Source organism: Hippopotamus amphibius, chromosome 6 (assembly GCF_030028045.1).
Source record: "Hippopotamus amphibius kiboko isolate mHipAmp2 chromosome 6, mHipAmp2.hap2, whole genome shotgun sequence".
Lineage (NCBI taxonomy): Eukaryota > Metazoa > Chordata > Mammalia > Artiodactyla > Hippopotamidae > Hippopotamus > Hippopotamus amphibius.
In genome coordinates this window covers 9,420,897-9,441,999 of record NC_080191.1, presented here as the reverse complement: position 1 = coordinate 9,441,999, position 21,103 = coordinate 9,420,897, and the positions used below count along the sequence as shown (strand labels likewise).

General features: G+C 38.2%; 1 protein-coding gene across 6 annotated transcripts in view; it reads left to right on the top strand.

The window, feature by feature from the left end:
* The window catches only part of AFG1L (AFG1 like ATPase), a 226,522-nt gene that overhangs the window by 71,113 nt on the left and 134,306 nt on the right, over positions 1–21,103 (top strand). For all 6 annotated transcript variants that reach the window (XR_009054295.1, XR_009054296.1, XR_009054297.1 and 3 more), the window contains 3 exons: positions 3,774–3,825; positions 12,128–12,229; positions 15,629–15,759. Coding sequence is in view for 3 of the 6 variants with exons in the window: in XM_057738766.1 (XP_057594749.1) it covers positions 3,774–3,825; positions 12,128–12,229; positions 15,629–15,759 (285 nt within the window). In the remaining 3 variants the exon portion in view is untranslated. The remainder of the gene's footprint in view (positions 1–3,773; positions 3,826–12,127; positions 12,230–15,628; positions 15,760–21,103) is intronic.

Genomic DNA, 21,103 nt, shown 5'->3' with positions numbered 1-21,103 from the left:
GGGCATGTATCAGAGTTCTGTCAGGAAACTGTTCACAGCACTTTCAAATAAAGACTGAATCAAGAGATGACTTAGTCATGGGCAGGGCAGGCCTAAGTCCACAAACAAGGGATGGAGGAGTGAAGGAGAAGCCTGCAGAGAGCTGTAGCTGTGGCATGAGGACCTAATGATTCTGGAGGGATGCAGCTCTGCCAGAGACACAGCACTGAAGCAGGGAGGCAATGGGAGAGGATGACCTGAATTTCTCTCTACCCGCTCCTTCCTGTCTCCTACAAGGAGTGCCTCCCAGGGGCTGAACCCAGCTAGCAGCCAGCAAGTTTGGCTGCTAGAGTGGAGAGCAGGACGAAGGGGGCTTGTGCGGGATGGGAGCATGTGACGAATTCCAGCACCCAGGAACTATGCTGGGGTGAAGTGCTCTGAGACATAAGAACACATTACAGGAGATTGAAACATTGAGAAAGGAAATTTAATGGACCCGAAAAATAGGGTAAATTGTGAGAAAATGTAAATTAGGAGCATGTAAATGATGTGGGTTCCAGTGGAGTTATTTTGAAGAAAACTGTATAAACCTAACTCTCCCTGAATTCACTACTATGAATAAAGAATTTAAAAACTTCTTTAGGATCCATTTTACAAGCTTCTAATAGTCTTACTGTTCTCCATTCAATCCTCTGATTTTCCCCTTAAAATATAGATTTTTAAATCCTTTGAAATAATTTCAATAATTTTTGGAAGAATGAAATTTTCTTAGGAGAAAACTAGCTTGCCTCTCCAAGTGAAAATACTTGGTGTATATAATCTAGTTTAGATAGATGATATCTAACATTTATGGTTAGAGGAGTATCCATTGTATTTATCAATTTCTTTGGAGTAAAATCTACTTCTTAAATAGTATTTTTGCCCCCTAGATATTAGTGATCTCAGATATTTGAGAATTTTTTCTTTTGGTACTCTATAACCATATCTCTTTATCATCTTCTAAATATTGCCATAAAACATAATATAATATAAATTATATATGTAATAGATAATGTAGTATAATATTTGCCAGAATACTCTTCCAAAAATAAGTTGAGTTTGGGTAAAATAGAAGATAGGCCAAGTGACACACATACACACACGTGTGTGTGTGTGTGTATGTGTGTGTGTATGTGTATTTTTTTTAAGCAGCATTGAGCTTGTCCCATGTCATCTTCCACCCCATCTTTGTTAAATTTTTGGCTTGAACTTCATTGGTTCAGCATATGTTGACTATATCATGACTAGACTCCGGATTATTTCTGCAAAATGTGTTGTGAAGAATTATCAATTGCTGTGACATTCCCAGTTAACTTATACAGAAAGTTGCTTTCAAAAGATTTCTAATACATAGGATATAGTTAGATATTACTAGGTTGTATATAAGTTTTCTAATTTGAAGCTATTCTAAAATTATTGAGGAGCATGATGCTTTTTTCTGGCAAGTGGAAAACAGAATAACCAATGTACAAGAATGGTTCCTATAAGATATATTACAACAAGACAAATTAAGAGGTTTTGCCAGGGGTGGCATCTGTTTTCAGTTGAGATTTAAGAATAAATGGAGAGTTAATGTACAGAGGAACATAGGAAAGACATCCAGCTGGCAGAATTAAAGCAAAGAAGATCCTTTCACCTAAACCATGGTGAAGATTCTTCTGGAAGGGGCATGCTGGGGTCAGGGGCTGGATTTATAGAGAAGGCTGAGGGACAGGAAAGGGAGAGAGGTTTCTGAGGCATGCTGGAGTGAATCCACATATTATAAAACAAAAGCATTAAGTAGTAGATCTTGAAATTTAGCTTTTGAAAATGTTCTCTGTCAAAATATTGACTGCTCTGGTTGTTGCTAAGTGGCATAACCTTCGCTTCCTCCGCTTCCTTCTGCTTTTACCCTTTCTGAACTCTCTCGGCTCTGGCTCACCTTGGTTTCTGCACAGTTGTGTAGGAACTGTCATAGCGTTTGAAGGTTACTCTTCTAAATGGAGCAAATTTCAGGATGGTAATTTGGGTTGATGATAATATCAGGCAAAGAGAAGTTCCGTTTTGTTTCCTCCTTTGAGGCCTCTTTGCTCCTATTTTGGTCTGGACTTGATTGCTTTCTTGTCCTGCTTGTGCCACTGTGGTTCTAGAGCAACCCTCCATCTTACCAGGGTATTCTCTCCAGGATCCTCTGTGTTTCATGGAGCCCAGGTGTTCCTATTTCTGCTAGAGAGGGTTTTTTGAGACCTTGTATATATGGAATGTCAATTTCCCATTTTCACACTTGATGGATAGATTGGCTAGATTAGATTGGAAATCATTGTACCTCAAATTTTATTCAAGTTTTTGTCGGTTGTTTGTGACCTGTCTCCACCCACCTGCCTCCCACTACGTCTCCCCCCAACCCCCGCCCCACTGCCACCTTGGATGTTTGTAGGATTTTCTTTATGTCCATGGTGTCCAGAATTTCAGGATTGTGACTTGGGTCTTATTTCCCTTATTGTGTTGGACACTTATTCTGTCCTCCCAATCTTGAAATTTCATCCTTCAGATCTGAGAAAAATCTTAGATAATTTCCTCCTCTCTTTTTTTCTCTGTTTTCTCTTTTTGGAATTCCTTTTGGTCAGATATTGGACCTCTGGAATTAATCCTGTAATTTTCTTATATTTTCCATCTTTCATTGTTGCTGTTTATTTGTTGTATTTCTTTAACATTTCCTCAAGCTTATCTTCTAATTCTTTTTCTGGAATTTTATTTCTGCTACTCTATGTTAAATTTCAAAGTACTCTCTTCTGTTCTTAATATTCCTTTTAAAAATTGCATTTTGTTCCTGCTTTATAGTTTTATTTTATTTTTTTAAAGTAAATAAATATTTATTTATTTGGCTTGCTGGGTCTTCATTGCGACACAAGGGATTTTCATTGCTGCATGCGCGCTCTTAGTTGTGGCACGCAGGATCTAGTTCCCTGACCAGGGTTCAATCCTGGGCCCTCTGCATTGGGAACATGGAGTCTTAACCATTGGACCACCAGGGAAGTTCTTCCTGCTTTATAGTTTTAATAACTTCTTTTAGTTTCCTCAGCATATTAATTATATTGGTTACAGTTTTATTTTGAAGTTTCCTTTTGCTGCCTGTGTAGTCTCTGTTTCTTTTGAGTTTTTTGGCCCCTGTATATTTGCTGTGGTCTCCAACTTTCATAATGGGAGTTTTTTTTTTGTTTTTTGTTTTTCAAATGTCTATTGATTCTTGGCTGTCAATTCATTTTGAGTCTTTTCAGATACTAATGAACTGATTGAAGGCTCTGTCTTAAGAGGCTTGTTGATTAGTGTGCTTTACTTTAAGGTGATCTGATAGAGACACAGTCCTTTCTGTGGCAGAAAATCACACATAAGTGCCTTTGGGGCTTTTTTTTCTGGAAACCTTTCAGTTTCTCCAGAAAATGTCTTCTGATCTCTTCCTTGCTGGGAGTGAGCTAGGCTGTCATTGTCTGGGGAGCCCATTTGGGAAAGAGGGGGAAGATTACATGGTTAGTAAATGGTGAAGAGGATTAAACCTAAATTGTGTGACTTGAGAGCCTCGCTCTGAGCTGCTATGATTCTTGCCTCCTATGTTAAAGCCCAAGTGGGGCTTCATAGCCTTTTACATCAGTTTTTTGTACTTACTGTGTGCAGCAGCCCATTTCAGCCCTGCATATAGCACAGTTAGGGACACTATGTATATGATGGTATTCATTTATTTCCGTGTTGGAGATTTATAAGTTGTTCTTAATTTGCAGCTTTTTTCGAGGACCAAACCTCCAAGGGGCCTGTATGTTTATGGAGATGTTGGTAAGTATGTTAAAATAAGTTCTAAGTGTTCCAAACAAAAAGTTTCCCAGCTTTCACTGAGGAATAACTTCCATTTCTATCCCTCAGTTCACTACCAGCAAGAAGAGGATGAGGTGAGGTAAAAAAGGGGAGAAGAGAGGAGTACAGTTATCTTAGTTTTTACTTTTATTTCTCATAAGGTATAACTGCAGCTGAAGGCAGGATTAGTCAGCATGTTAGGATGCAAACATTATTTAATGTATAAAGTGAGTTGATCTCAGGGAAGGAAATCATCTCTAGACAGGTTATCAGATAAACTAGAATCTTATTGCTTAGTGCTATTTGACTCAGCTTAATAATTAAAAAAAATAAGCTGTTTGTTTTTACTTTTAATTTCCACTCATATTTCCACTCATAATCTAACCTCTTGTCCTCAATTTAGTTATCTTTAGTTTAGTGATGAGTGGACATTCTTTTTTTTTTTTTTTTTTAATTTTATTGGCTGCGTTGGGTCTTTATTGCTGTGCGCGGGCTTTCTTTTAGTTGCGGTGAGTGGGGGCTACTCTTCGTTGTGGTGCGCAGGCTCCTCATTGCCGTGGCTTCTCTTGTTGCGGAGCAGGGGCTCTAGGCGCGTGGGCTTCAGTAGTTGCCGCACGTGGGCTCTATAGTTGTGGCTCACGGGCTTAGTTGCTCCACGGCATCTGGGATCTTCCTGGAGCAGGGATGGAACCCATGTCCCCTGCATTGGCAGGCGGATTCTTAAGCAGTGCACCACCTAGGAAGCCCCCCGCCCCGAGTGGACATTCTTAACATATGAGTTGTAACATTTCCTTGGTCTCCTACTTCCATGTATTGGGCATAGAGACTCACATTTTCTTGGAAACTTTATAAGCTGTCACTTACTTTCTAGATTTTCCTAATCAGTTAATGTCTTGCTTCTTCCCTGACTTCATTCTTGCTGAAGTTGTCTGATTTTTTATTTCTATTTCCTTCAATCAAATCCTTTTCTCCTAGTCCTAAACCTCTCCCTGGTTACACACCTTCACTGATGTCATGAAGGTGGCTCCTCCTTCATCTGGCCTTATGGTTTGTCAATCACTTCTTTATTGGCATACTCAAAATGCACATTTAATGTAACGAGATCAGTTTTGGTCCTTGACTAATAAGCTTCAGGCTCCCCTACAGCCATAACAAATTTGTATTAGAATAAGGAAAATAATAGGAATTGAAGAAGTAGTTATATTGCCTTAAAGATCAAACTGTTCTTTTCTGGGTCCTCTCTCTTCTTCTGATTTGTTTACTAATGCATCTGAATGCCTGTTTTACATTTATAGATTAGGAAATCTAATAATAACAGAATTGGTTAGTTTTTAAAAAGTGAATGATAGAGATTCTTCAAGTTCTTGAAACTTGTAGATTTTAAAAATGTGAAAGAAGCTCAAACTGTTCTTTTTCTTAGTGCATTGGCTAATTGGTATTTTTGAGACCAATGTATTCTTCTTATTTAGAATCTAATTTATACCAGGTGCTTGATCAGTTTTATGTGTCTGCACCTTTGGGCACTGCTAACAGATCTCATTCTGTTGTCATCTCTCACTTTTTTGCCTCATTGGAGAACATTTACTTCCTATATCTTCACTTTCATGTTCCGTCATTGCTAAAATCAGCATCTTTGTTTCTCCCATTATCTTGACCGCTTAACCATAAATGGAGATGGTTAGTAAAGCACAACTGTTGCCACTTCTGCAAAAGGACTTAAGAAAAAAAAGAAAAACTATGAAAGTTGTTGGATTTTAGTTTGGAAAACACAACCATATTCTAACGAATTGAAGGGAGGTACAGTAAATGCAATTCATCTGAATGTTTGAAAGAGTTAGAAAAGAGGTGATAACACAGGATATTCACATAGGCTGGGTATGTGGCAATCTTTGGCTAGGAACATCTTCATAATGTAGAGAGGGGAAGAGAAAGGAATTCTTAAATAGGAAGTGAGATGAACACTTTGGTGGCCAGTTTAGTTTAGAATATTTACAAAATAGGTAATAAAAGAGAGGTCAAATTCTTATTTTGGGGGGGCTCACTGACTAGGAGAATAGCCTCAGAATGCCTTCACAAGCTCTTATTCTTTATAATTATTTTTTTTAGACTGGGGAAACAGGTATTAAATTTTAAAGAGACTTGGTGGAAAAGAGGTGTCTGTTTCATAGCATCCCCTTCGCTCTCCTTATTCCTGCCCTTGGCTTGGGCTCTGTCATGCCCACTTCACTCTACTCTCTGTCTTCATAAGTATGTTGAGATGATTGACTCAGGTGGACTCTCACCCCAGGGAACCCCAGGAGCATTGATATCATCATGGTTCAGTCTATTAATGAAATGTTTTCATTAATAAAATGCTTATCATATCTCATACAAAAGCCAAAAGCTGCAGTAGTAGTATTTTGTGGCTTCATTCTTACCCTACAACTGGCTTTCTTACAACAAGGTTTCAGCTCTAGACTAGCAAAATAAGTGATGCGGGCCGGTTAATGATTTCTCCCGTACATTAGAAGAGAATAAAGTACATTTTTGTTTATTTATCAGTCTTGTTTTTGCTGTCTCCTGGTTTAACCTCACCTGTTTCACACTGATAATTTCACCAGTAGAACGGTAGACTGGTTTTGAGGTTAGGAGTTGGAAAGCAGAATTCTTCTGGGGTGGGAGGCAGTAATGGAGGATACCACTTCTAGCTCCTTCTGTGGGGGCAGGGGGGTGGGGAGGAGGGTCAGCTGTGAAAAGGGCACCACTAGAGGGGGCTCTCAAGTAGTCATTTTTGGCTTCCCAGCTATAGGCTTAAAAGTGAGAATTTAAGTTTTAGGTTTTATAAATGACTCCCCTGGTAACAGTCTGATCTTGAGAAGATTACAAGGTTTTATTTAGGATTCTGTAGAGAAGAAAACAAAATTGTGAGGTAAGTGAAATTTAGTGCTGGTTTCTTTCCTACTTTCCTGCTTTCCTAGCATCTCCTGTCCTCATTCCTCCAGTCACTTGACACATGCTTACTGAGCACCTGCCTTGTGCCAGGCAGTCTTTTGTTTCTGGAAATGTAATGGTGAATAAAAGCAGACACAGCCTTTTCTCACCCAAAGCTTACAAACTGTGGCAATGGCTTTGAAACATTTTTGAACATGACTCACTAATAGTAAGTAATATATTTTACATCCTGAGGTAGTATGTGCTTGGCTGTGGGCACAGCACACACATATACAGACACACACATAAACTTTTTGTCCTGTAGGATTTCCTACAACCTGGATTTTGCTGATGCATATCTGTGGTGTGATTTGTCTTCTAACTTTGTGTTTTTCAAGATGATTTTGGCTATTCTATGTCTTTTCTATTGCCATGTTCATTTTAAAATTAACTTGTTCATTTCTTAAAAAAAAGAATCCTGGGATTTTGATTGGGATTATGTTGGAACTATAGATCAATGTCTACGGAGAATTGATAACTTACACTATTGAGTATTCTGATCTATAAGCATGGTATATTTCTTCATTTTAAAAAATATCTTCAGGGACTTCCCTGGCGGTCCAGTGGTTAAGACTCCACACTAAGATCCTGCATGCCATGTGGTGTGCATGCCAAAAAATAAAAATCTTCTTTAATGTCTTGCAGTGGTGTTTTGTAGTTTATAGTGCAGAGGTCAGCCATATATATATTTTTTTAATAAATAAATTTATTTATTTATTTATTTATTGACCGTGTTGGGGCCTCATTGCTGCACACGGGCTTTCTATAGTTGTGGCGAGCGGGGACGGCTCTTTGTTGTGGTGAGCAGGCTCCTTATTGCCGTGGCTTCTCTTGTTGCAGAGCACGGGCCTGAGGCCCGTGGGCTTCAGTAGTTGTGGGACATGGGGTCAATAGTTGTGGCTCACGGGCTCTAAAGCATAGGCTCAGTAGTTGTGGTGCATGGACCTAGTTGCTCTGCGACATGTGGGATCCCCTTGGAGCAGGGATCAAACCCATGTCCCCTGCATTGGCTGGCAGAATCTTAACCACCGCACCACCTAGGAAGCCCCTGCCATATTTTTTGATAAATTTATTCCTATGTATTTTATGTTTTCTAATGCTACCATAAATGGTATTGTATGTTAAAATTTAAATCTCCAGTTGATCACTGCTGGGTGTATAGAATCAATTGAGTTTTCTTTTTTAAATTAAATAATTTATTTATTGGGTGTGTTGGGTCTTCATTGCTGCATGCGGGCTTTCTCGAGTTGCGGCTAGCAGGGGCTGTTCTTTTGTTGTTGTGCGCGCGGCCTCCTCATTGCCGTGGCTTCTCTTGTTGTGGAGCACGGGCTCTAGGCGTGTGGGCTTCAGTAGTTGCAGCACATGGGCTCAATAGTTGTGGCTCACGGGCTCTAAAGCGCAGGCTAAATAGTTGGCACAGCGGCTTAGTTGCTCCGCAGCATGTGGGATCTTCCTGGAGCAGGGATTGAACCCGTGTCCCCTGCATTGGCAGGCAGATTCTTAACCACTGCGCCACCAGGGAAGCCCTCAATTGAGTTTTTGATGACCTTCCTAAATTCAGTTGTTAACTCTAGAGTAGTTACTTGGTAGCTTCTTCAGAATTTTTTTGTGTACGCAATTATGTCTGTGAATAAAGAAAATTTAACTTTTTTCTTTATAATTTCTATGCCTTCTAGTTCTTTTTCTTGCCTCACTGGGCAGGGCTCGAACCCTTGTCCCCTGCATTAGCAGGCAGATTCTTTACCACTGTGCCACCTAGGAAGTCCGCCTTGTATCATATTTTAGGGGAGAAGTGTTCAGTCTTCCCTAATAAGTATGATGTTAACTGTAGGGCATGTGTGTGTGTGTGTGTGTGGGAGGGGTATGTTTAACGTATTAGTTTTTTTTTTTATTGTGGCAACATATATATATATATAATATAAAATTTACCATTTTAACCGGTTTTAACTGTACAGTTCAAAGGCATTAAATGCATTGACATTGTTGTGCAAACATCACCACTGTTCCTCTCCAGAACATTTTCATCTTCCCAAACTGAAACTCGTACCTGTTAAACAATAACTCCTCATTCTGTACCCCCTCCCTCGCAGACTCTGGCAACCACCATTCTACTTCTGTCTCTATGAATTTGACTACTTTAGGTACCTCATATGAGCGGGATCATATAATATTTATCCTTTTATTTCTGGCTTATTTCACCTAGCATAGTGTCTTCAAGATTCATCCATGTTGTAGCATGTGTCAGAATTTCATTCTTTTCTAAGGCCGAATTATATACTAGTTTTGTTTATTCATCTATCGATGGGTGTTTGGGTTGTTTCCATCTTTTGATGATTGTGAATAATGCTGCTGTAAACACTGATGTACAGATATCTGTTTGAATCCCAGCTTTCATTTCTTTTGTGTATATCTAGAAAGTGGAATTGCTGGATCATATGGTCATTCTATGTTTAAGTTTTTGAGGAACTTCCACACAGTTTTCCATAGCAGCTGCACCATTTTACATTCCCACCACTAATATACAAGTGTCCCCATTTTTCCACATCTTTATCAACACAGTATTTTTCTGTTTGTTTGTTGTTTTCACAATAGCTATCCTAATGGATGTGAAGTGGTATCTCATTGTAGTTTTGATTTGTATTTTTCAAATGATTAATGAGATTGAGTATCTTTTCATTATAGGTTTTTTGCTATTTGTCCTTTATGAGGTCAAGGAAGTCTGCTTCTTTTCCTAGTTTGCTGAGAGTTTTTATCATGAATGTTTGCTGAATTTTGTCAAAAATTTTTTCAAATGTGAGGATTATATAATTTTTATATGTTGAATTTTATTGTGACAGGGAGTTAAACAAGTTACTTACATACCAGCTTGATTCATTTGAAGTATATTTTTTAAATTATTTAATTAATTATTTATTTATTGGCTGCATTGGTCTTCATTGCTGCACACGGGCTTTCTCTAGTCAAGGAGAGTGGCAGCTACTCTTTGTTGTGATGCACGGGCTTCTCATTGCGGTGGCTTCTTTTGTTGTGGAGCATGGGCTCTAGGCGCACGGGCTTCAGTAGTTGTGGCACATGGGCTCAATAGTTGTGGCTTGTGGGCTCTAGAGTTCAGGCTCAATAGTTGTGGCACATGGGCTTTGTTGCTCCCCAGCATGTGGGATCTTCCCGGCCCAGGGCTCAAACCTGTGTCCCCTGCATTGGCAGGCAAATTCTTAACCACTGCACCACCAGGGAAGCCCTTGAAGTATTTTTTTAATTGAAAATTTCATTGAGATAATTATAGATTCACATGCAGTTGTAAGAAGTAATACAAAGAGATCTGTATACACTTTACTCATTTCCCTTCTAAGGCAACATTTTGCAAAACTATAGTACAAGTATAGCAACCAGGATATTGACATTGATACAATTCACTGATGCTATTCAGATTTCCCCAGTTTTACTTGTGTAGGTCATCCCTTGGTATCCACAGGGGATTGGAAGGTGCCTCCAAGCTAAAAGCTGGAGTGACATAGGGCTCATCTTCTTAATCCATTTGTCTGTGAATGGGCACTTGGGTTGCTTCCACATCTTGGCTATTGTAAATAGTGCTGCTGTGAACATTGGGATGTGTGTATCTTTTCAAGCTGGTGTTTTCATTCTTTCCAGATATATACCCAAAAGTGGAATTGCTGGATCATATGGTAGTTCTGTTTTTAGTTTTTTAAGGAATCTCCATACTGTTTTCCATAGTGGACGCACCAGTTTACATTCCCACCAACAGTGTACGAGGGAAAGATATTATATAAGGTTAAACTCCAAGTTCCATGAGGACAGGGATTTTTGTTAGTTTTGTCCACTCCCATATCCTAAGCACCTAGAGTAGGTCCTCACACATGGTAGGCATTCAATGAAAATATATTGATTGACTAAGTAAGAATATTAATTTTATTTATGGTGATTTTGATATTCAGAAGTTTAAATTTCATATAGTCTAATCCATAAGTTTTTTCCTTTATGATGTCTTCTTTTTGCTTTTATCTTCAGAACCATTTTGTATGATGGTTTTGTTATGTTTTAAGTCCATTTTTGAAAAAGAGCACAATGATTACGTCCAAATATATATTGTTCACATTTTTGGTTAGATAATTCATGACTTTTTTTCTGGATTTATAACTATACTGTACTTCATGCAGCAGAATTTGAAACTTTATTAATTTAATTCTTTGTGTAAATGTAATGATAGAAAATTTGCTTCCTTCCACTCCCTGTATCAAGAGACTTGTACTGAATATTTTTGCAAAAAATTACTTTTTAATCTAAATGGTCTCCTCATTAAAAATCTGCTTGGTAAATTATATTTTCATATAGAAAAAAATTTCTGACAATTCAGACGGCATGGCCCAAAGTCATCTTATGGAATGGAGGAAAGCTCAACAGATTTAGGACTCAAATCTTGCTTCCTGAGCTGTCTTTGAAGTTAGTAATTGCAGCTCCTGCCAGGAGACCCTGGGCACTTTGGTGAGGTAGTGGAGGAAGTACTGAGGATGAGAGACAAGACCAGCATCCCCTGGCCTGCCTCCTGGGGAATGCTGGGTGTGAACTGAACTTGACCATTGTCAGTGTCCCCAAAGCTCTGGGCTTCCTGCCAGGAAATAGGCTTCCTGTGCATGCCTTGTGAAATGCTCAGGCTGTTGACTCTTTGATTACTAACGTGATCGTAGTGGTTAAAAGTTTCAGAGTGCTGAAAATTAGATAATTTAGTTACAAGTGTTAACTGTATCTGAATTTTTTCAAGTAGGCCTCATTTTGAAAGCCTGTTTTGCCAGCTTTTTAAAAAAGTATTATAATTGGCAATTCTCCAGCTCTAATCTACATCTATTATTTATTTTCAGTGTTTATGTTAGGTGCTAATCTGTATATTCTTATTTTTCGCTAGTGAATTTTCCCATTGTGCCTATGACAGTTCCTCATGCTTATTAATGGCCTGATAAATATTTAATTATTTTATTTATACTGGTGCCTTTTGTAAGAGGAAGTGAAGATGAATAATCTGTAAATCTTGCTAGTTTATGAACATAGTTCTCTGGAGGAAGCAGTCCCTGGAGTGCAAACTAAATGTTGTATTTCCTAAAAACAGGATTTTAACAGAAAAGAATAATATCAACATTTTATTTTTAGGTAGTTTAACCTAAAAAAATGAACACTCCTTTTAAAAAGAAGTAACATAGTCTTAAGCTTTCCAGTAGCAGAGTGTGGTTTCATTATCCCAAAGCTAATGAACAATCATTAGAGCAACCAGTACATACTGTTTAATAGTGTTTTTTTTTTTTAGGTACAGGGAAAACAATGGTGATGGACATGTTTTATGCTTATGTGGAAATGAAGAGGAAAAAACGGGTTCATTTTCATGGTTTCATGCTAGATGTTCACAAAAGTAAGTTAATGATCTGAAAGAAGTGATTTTGAAGTGGGTAAACACTGCAAAATAATTTCCCTCATCTTAAAGTTCTTTTTTTTTTTTAAGAACTTTTATTGAGATACAGTTAACAGACAATAAACAGCATATATTTAGAGTGTACAGTTTGGTGTCTCAGTCTCCCAATTCATTCCCCCCCAACCCTCCCCGCTTTCCCCACTTGGTGTCCATGTGTTTGTTCTCTACACCTGTGTCTCTATTTCTGCCTTGCATTTCCTCTTTCATAGTTGTTAGCATTTGCCTTATGTATTGAGGTGCTCCTATATTGGGTGCACATATATTTATAATTGTTATCTCCTCTTCTTGGATTGATCCCTTGATCTTTATGTAATGTCCTTTCTTGTCTCTTGTAACATTTTTTATTTTAAAGTCTATTTTATCTGATATGAGTATTGCTACTCCAGCTTTCTTTTGATTTTCATTTGCGTGGAATATCTTTTTCCATCCCCTCACTTTCCGTCTGTATGTGTGCCTAGATCTGAAGTGGGTCTCTTGTAGACAGCATATATATGGGTCTTGTTTTTGTATCCGTTCAGCCAGTCTGTGTCTTCTGGTTGGTGCATTTAGTCCCTTTACATTCAAGGTAATTGTCGATATGTATGTTCCTATTACCATTTTCTTAATTGTTTTGTTGTTGTTTTTGTAGGTCCTTTTCTTCTCTTATGTTTCCCGCTTAGAGAAGTTCCTTTAACATTTGTTGTAGGGCTGGTTTGGTGGTGCTGAATTCTCTTAGCTGTTGCTTGTCTGTAAAGCTTTTGATTTCTCCATCGAATCTGAATGAGATCCTTGCTGGGTAGAGTATTCTTGGTTGTAGGTTCTTCCCTGTCATCCCTTGAAATATATCATGCCACTCCCTTCTGGCTTGCAGAGTTTCTGCTGAGAAATCAGCTGTTACCCTTATGGGAGTTCCTTTGTATGTTATTTGTTGTTTTTCCCTTGTTGCTTTTGATAACATTTCTCTGTCTTTAATTTTTGTCAACTTGACTACTATGTGTCTTGGCATGTTTCTCCTTGGATTTATCCTGCCTGGGACTCTCTGTGCTTCCTGGACTTGGGTAGCTGTTTCCTTTCTCATGTTAGGGAAGTTTTCAACTATAATCTCTTCCAAGATTGTCTCGGGTCCTTTCTCTCTCTTGTCTCCTTCTGAGACCCCTATAATGCGAATGTTGGTGCATTTAACATTGTCCCAGAGGTCTCTTAGGCTGTCTTCAGTTCTTTTCATTCTTTTTTCTTTATTATTTTCTGCATCAGTGATGATCACCATTCTGTCTTCCAGGTCACTTATTCGCCCTTCTGCCTCAGTTAATCTGCTATTGGTTCCTTCTAGTGTATTGTTCATTTCAGTTATTGTGTTGCATATCTCTGTTTGTTTGCTCTTTAATTCTTCTAGGTCTTTGGTAAACTTTTCGATCTTTGCATCCAGTCTTTTTTCAAAGTCCTGGATCATCTTCACCATCATTATTCTGAATTCTTTTTCTGGAAGGGTGCCTATCTCCTCTTCATTTAGTTGTTTTTCTGGGGCTTTATCCTGTCCCTTCATCTGGTACAAAGTCCTCTGCTTTTTCATTTTCTCTGTCTTTCTGTGGCTGTGGTTTTCAGTTCCACAAGATGAAATACTGCTGATACTGCTGTCCGCCCTCTTGTGGAGGAAGCTATCCAGGAGCATCCTGTGTGCTTCCTGATGGGAGGGACTGATGGTGGGTTGGGCTGGGTGGGTGGAGCTCAGTAAAGCTTTAATACAATTTGGTGGGCAGATTTGGTGGGCGGAGCTCAGTAAAACTTTAATCTGCTTGTCTGCCAATGGGTGGGGCTGTGTTCACACCTTGTTGGATGTTTGGCCTGAGGCCACCTAGTGCTGGAGCCCACAGGCTCTTTGGTGGGGCTAATGGAGGACTCTGGGAGGGCTCACACCAATGGGCACTTCCCAGAACCCCTGTTGCCAGTGCCCCTGCCTCCTTGGTGAGCCACAGCTTCCCCCCCACCTCTGCAGGCAACCCTCCAACACCAGCAGGTCGGTCTGGTTCAGTCTCCTATGGGGTCACTGCTCCTTCCCCCGGGTCCTGGTGAGCACATTTTTTTGTGTGCCCTCCAAGAGTGGAGTCTCTGTTTCCCCCAGTCCTGTGGAGGTCCTGCAATCAAATCCTGCTGGCTTTCAGAGTCTGATTCTCTGGGGATTCCTCCTCCCATTGCTGGACTCCCAGGTTAGGAAGCCTGATGTGGGGCTCAGAACCCTCACTTTAGTGGGTGGACTTCTGCAGCATAACTGTTCTCCAGTTTGTGAGTCACTCACCCAGCATCTATGGGATTTGATTTTAACATGATTGCACCCCTCCTACCATCTCATTGCGGCTTCTCCTTTGTCTCTGGATGTGGGGTGTCTTTTTTGGTGAGTTCCAGTGTCTTTCTGTGGATGATTGTTCAGCAGTTAGTTGTAATTCTGGTGCTCTTGCAAGAGGGAGTGAGCGCACATCCTCCCACTCCACCATCTTAATCCTCTGCTCTAATGTTCTTAATCTTTAAAAAAATTAGATTTTTGCCAGAAGTAAGATTTTATTTGGTTTCACTTGTTTTGTGCTATATTGAAACAATTAGTAATGTGTCCATAGTTGGTCCTAGAGACAAATTCAGTACTTGTAAATCAGAGAACAGAGGTTACTCTCTGAAAGTTAGGCATTTTCTCTTTCTACTAAGGATCAATAAAAAATGTGAAAGCCTCACATGTTTCACAGTGTTATTCTTGATTAGGCCCTTTCCTCTGTGTCACCTTAGCATGTAGGCGTTCAGTTTGTTCTTGTATGTATGTTTTATTGCTTTGTCAGGACTCTTATGTTATTTCATCTTTGCATTATTTGTTTACCAGCTGTACTGTAACTTCCTCAGTGAAGGAAAATTGAACTTTTCTTTGAATACTTTTAGCATTTAGTAATAGTGAATGAAGTGGGACTGGCTGGAAGCAAGGGAGCATCCTGATTAGGTATGCTAGACATAGATGGCAGGACCACCTCCTGTGCCTGGACCGCTGAAATCCTCAGGGCTAAGATCTGTCTGTTGATCCATCAGTCACCATCTAATCATCTATTCTTCATTTTGTCATCTCTGAAGTGATTGAAGAGTGGAGATGGAATGACCACAAAGTGTCCTTACAACCGTGGGAATGTAGTAATACAGGAACAACTTATCCTGAGATAGAGAAACTGCAACCGACCTCAATAATTGTATTTGTTTGTATGTGGAATTTAAACTTCATATTTATGTTCACACTAATGTTTCATTTAGAGATTTAAAAGATATGTTTTAGTTGTATAAAATGTACTGTTAATACAGTATTTGATTTGTGTTTAATTTCATCCATTTGAGGAATACACCGCCTTAAACAGAGTTTGCCAAAAAGGAAACCAGGATTCATGGCCAAATCATATGATCCAATAGCTCCTATAGCTGAAGAAATCAGTGAAGAAGCATGTCTTTTATGTTTCGATGAATTTCAGGTAAGGTAAAGATATTTCATAGGTGTAGAAAGGTATACTGAATGAAGTGTGAGTGTTTAAATTATGTTCCTGATTTTATCAGTTTTATAAATTGATTTAATACTTTATCTCTTATGACTTTATTATCTAGTCCAGGGGTCAGCAAACCACAGCTTGCACAGGGCAAATCTGGCCCATCTGCTTTTATATGGCCAGTGAGAAAAGAAAGATTTTTATATTTTTAAAGCGTCATTAAAAAAAGAAAAAAAATGCAACAGACACTGTATATGGCTTGCAAAGCCTAAAATATTTACTATTCAGCCTTTTATAGGAAGTTTGCCTACCCCTATATCCTGGTTAGTGGATTCACATTTCCCATACACCATAGTGGAGAAAATATAATTATTACAAAATAATGTCTTTAAAGATGTTTGAGGTTTTTTTTTTTAAAGTGTTATATAAAAAACAAGTGATTCACACATCTCGTTTAAGCCTTACCACTTATCTGTGATGAAGGAAGGGATTTATCCTAGCTGAAAATTTAAAGTTTATTCTAGTTCTAGGATTCAGAATTGTGCATTTGAATCGGTAGTATGTTATTTCCTGATATTTATTTCTTATGAGAGCAAATATCACATCAAGGCAAACACCATGTCTTATGCTTATTCTGTATCCTAGGTCATGCCCAGTGTTATGATAGTAGTAGTAGTAATAATAATAGCAATAACAGTAATAGAAGATACTCTAGGTTAAGAATTACTTTCTCTTTATTTGACGGATCTTTTTAGCAGTTATGAAGTGTAATAGTTAGTTTTTCTAAGATGTTTACCATAAGAGCAATTGATTATTGGAATGAAGATAGAAAAACCCACAAGTACTGAATATAAGCTTAAAAACGGGCATCACACCCAAAGCTTTTGAAAAGATATTTCTGGTGGTGAGTGCAGAAACTCCTGTGTTTGATTGCCTAGAATAAAGGCCCAGAGAATTTTCAAGAGTAGGAGACTCACATTTGTTATATGCCTACTCTGAGGCAGGCCCTGGGTGATTCATACATCTCATCTAAGCCTCGCAGCGTATTTGTAAAGAAGTGAGGAAATTGCCCTAGTTGAATTTTAAAGTTTCTTCCAGTTTTAAGGTTCTCTGAAATTATGCGTTTAAATTGGTAGTGAGTTATTTTCTGTTCTTCTGTGCTTGGAAACCTGGGTTAGTGGGGATATGAGGTGGCCAGGATGCCTTTATCCCGAATGAGGCATGTAGGTCTCCTCTAGCTACTGATACTCATCACTAACAACGGTCTCGATTTATGATAGAGGAGAAAGGAGAATTTTTACCAGGAATGGTGTTATACTGAACCATCTCAGGAGGAGGAATTTTTACTTCTTTCTCCCTTCAATCATATTCAGACAGCCTGGCATTCACCCTTTGTATTGTAGAACTATAAAGGTCTTCAAAAGAAAGGCTTGTTATGGAAAAGAGATGTTCCTCTGCTACTCTGAAGAGGTACACTAAGTACACCAACATACTGCAGGAAGAGAAGGGCCTCATTTAGTTCTAAAAATAGCTCGGAGTTGGCAGTTATGTGGTCTTCAGCAACAAAATCAGTGATGAATCAGTGAAGGCCAGCTCTCTTGGTTTCTCCTTATCAGTCTTTTAACCAAAATATCTCTAAACAAAATTGAATCGACACAGTTAAGTATTTTTTCCACTTAGAAACATAAGTTTTATTGAAACAGGGAAACAAGTGATGTGAACAAAGCACTATTTCTATACCTTACTTGTGTCAGCTTTTTAAAATAAAATAAACACTTTTAAGTACATGACTCTCAGTAGCTTCTCCTTTTGCCACAGTTATCAGGCATTCGATACAGTTAAATTTTTGATTAAGGTATTGAAATTAAAATTTTAAAAGTATATTAATACCCAATCTTTGTAAATCAGTTCATGGTTTACAAAGTGTTTTTACATCCTTACTTCATTTAATTCTATTAAATAATTATTGTTATTTCCATCATATATATAAGGAACATAAAGGTATCAGAATTTCCTGGGTAGCAAGTAAAACTCATTACCCTTAACTTAAAAAATGTGAATTTTAAAAAATTCAGAGAAATGATTGGCATATTTCTGTGACATGAGAACCATTGGCAAGACTATTTAAGAAGGTTAGGAAAAGATAAAAATCTGGTTGTGCAAAGCAGATCCTGAGAAGATTTATGGCAAGCACGGCTGGATTGCCCATTAGGCACAATAGGTACAGTGCCGAGGGTCCATGATACTTTTAGGGGCCCATGAAAATATTTTAATTTAATTTCTTTTAAAATTTGAAGAAGAAATAAGTATATCAATAATGAATCCAGCCTGTATTTGTCTGTATCTGTGCTATATTTGTCTTATACCAAGTTATAAAATATAATTTATGTATATATGTATATTTATATACATTTAAAAAAATAAATTTATTTTTTAATTGAGGAAAGGGCTTCTGAAGGTTAAAGTTCCCATGAAAGTCATAATGCCACCCTGCTAGTGAGGTCCTAATAGAAACCTGTCTGGTTGCTCTGGGCATTCTCCATTGAGTTCAGATTTTAGAAGATTGATGCATGGTTGGGCAGAAGGAAACAAAAGCAACTATTTATCAGGATGAACCAAGTCTTGTAAAAGAAGTGTAAGGCAACAAAAAGGATTTTTCAAATTATATGTTAAGAATGTGTAAGGGAGATCAAGAGGGAGACAGACCCTTTGCTTATAAAATGTTTCTTGCTAACGCAGAGAAAGTGGATATGATGAAGCTGTCTGTCATCTCCTGCCTTATCCAGAGCTGATGTTCATTCATTCATTTACTCATTCATCCCAGTTGTCTTTATTATTATTTTATTTTATTTTTTTGGTATCCCAGTTGTCTTAAAGAGCCTTATTCCATACTACAGGACCCTATCTGTCCCACAGTCAAATGGATCATGTCTGGATATCTGATCTATGAGTAGCTAGTCCACAAGCTTGTCAGCAACCTTGGGCTTGTGTGGTGTGGCTTGGGGATTGAGCCAATCATATACTTTTTCTTGTGTATTCGAACTAAAAGGTACAGAGGGAAGTTCCCACTTAGTAATAAGACAGGAACAAAGAGAAATAGGAAGTAGCTGAATCACATCAGGGTGAGGAGTACTAGGGTGCTCCCTAGACAGCTGCTGAGCTCTCCAGGCTGCCTGTAATTTCAGGCCAATCTCCAGTTCCAGTTCCAGTTCCCAGGAGGTACGTTTAGTGCTGTTCCATCCTGAGGTCTCAAGTATAAACCCCTTTTCTTTAGCTGAATCTCCTGTGCCTGTTTCTTGCAAAGAATTTTGATGAGAAAGAAACTATTCAATTCATGTTTTGCTCTTCTGTGTCAAGAAGGATTTCCCTATGATCTAGAAAAGACAGAATAAATAGAAGTGCTGTGAGGAAATCTCACCTTCCTTAATACAGAATCTCTCTCCTCTAATGGAAGGAGGTTTACCTGATGAACCAAACCCAAGAAAAGCAAAGAGATGAGGTATCTACTAGGATGCTTTTGGCTGCAGGTAGCAGAAAAGCCAACTTAAAGGGGCGTCTGTGTGTACACACACACACACACACACACTCTGCGGTGGGATATATTATGCTATATAAGATGGTGTCCTTTCCCTTGCTCAAACCCCGCTGCTTTTTCTCTAACCTTATCTTCCATACTTTCACACTCACTCAATGCTCCCTACTGTTTCCAATGCTATTTTCTTAATAGATTAGGGAACCATAGTTATTAGTGGGTATTATACCAAATGCTTCTTTTTCACCAGGGCGCTGAAGAAAATATGCACAGAGATAACAGAACAAGACTGAAAAACAAATTGATTGCTTTTATTTGCTCACAAATTTCAGTGTAGCATTATAGTATGTTAGAGTTGAACCTATTCCGTTGAGCAAAGTTGGCCTGAAAGTCCTAGAATGAAAAATGTTAATAGTCTTGCTCTTTTATTTCACGTGTAGTACCAAACTTGAACCTTGGAGCTTACCACTATGTGCAAGAAAAGACCAATATTTGCATATACCCCTTTTGGAGAAGAACCAGGGAAAGTGAGAATATAAGGGCAAGAATGTGTCCCCTAAGGGCAGGATCATTGAGCAGAGCCTAGATTTCTTAGTTTCAGTATCCTGGTCCATCTACCTCTGATCTTAGAAAAACTCCTCTAGCACATCAAAATTGCTGTACCAGCAGTCAAACCCCCAACATCTGTACAGTTTAGAACAAACAAGCCAAGCCTTTTCACTTTCTGCATGGAATAGCCTCCCCTACAGGTCCATCAGGGTAACTCTCTCGCTTCTTCAGATCTTTGCTCAGTTATGTCCTCAACAAGGCCTATACCCTGTTTAAAACTGCAATTTGCCATTGACCCCCACACTTCTAATGCCCCTTACCCTCCTTTTTTTTCATAACATATATTACCTTCTGACATATATTTACTTATTTATTGTGTTTACTGCTCATCATATATATTTCGCTACAGGAATGTAAACATGAAGGCAGGAATCTTTGTTTTGCTAATTGATGTATCTCAAATGTCTAGAACAGTGCTTTAGAATGAATGAGTGAACAATAATAATGAGTGAACGAACGAACGAACGAATAAATCTTAGTACTAAATGATAACTATTGAAATAGTCCCCCAAGTCCCACTTCCCTTATATGTAACAACCTGTATTTTTCCTATCAACATTCCAAATTATCTTAACATTTTTGTCTAATTTAATAGATGAAAAATGAGATCTCATTGTTTTAATGTATATTCCTTTAAGTAATAATGTGGTTGATTTTTTCCATATCTGTTTGCTTCCTGTTAAAACCCATCTTTTATGAACTATCTGTTTGATTCAATGCCCATTTATTTATCAGAATGCTTTTATTCTATCAGTATATTCCGTAATAATATTAGCTACTGTTTACTGAGTGCTTTCTATGTGCCTGTGTTCCCAGCTATTGAACTATGTATCATTCCACCTACAGCTAAAATTCTATATGTATAGCTATACGTAAATAATATGGACTTATCCTAGCATACATAACATATGTAGGTAACAGTCATAATTAACATTTCTTGAGGATTTACTATATGTATTGTAATGATTTTGCAAGGTAGTTGTTATTACTGCCTTTATTGGATTGATGAGGGACTTAAGGGTCAGCGAGGTTAAGTTACTTTTCCAAGGTCATACAGTTGGTAACTAAGTTTGAATCCATCATCAGTGCTCTTATTCACTAGTAGTAAAAGCTATGTTATATGTTCTCTTTGCTATAAGTCTTCTATTATGTGTTTAAATATACAGACTTAGAACTGGTTGGGCTTTTAAT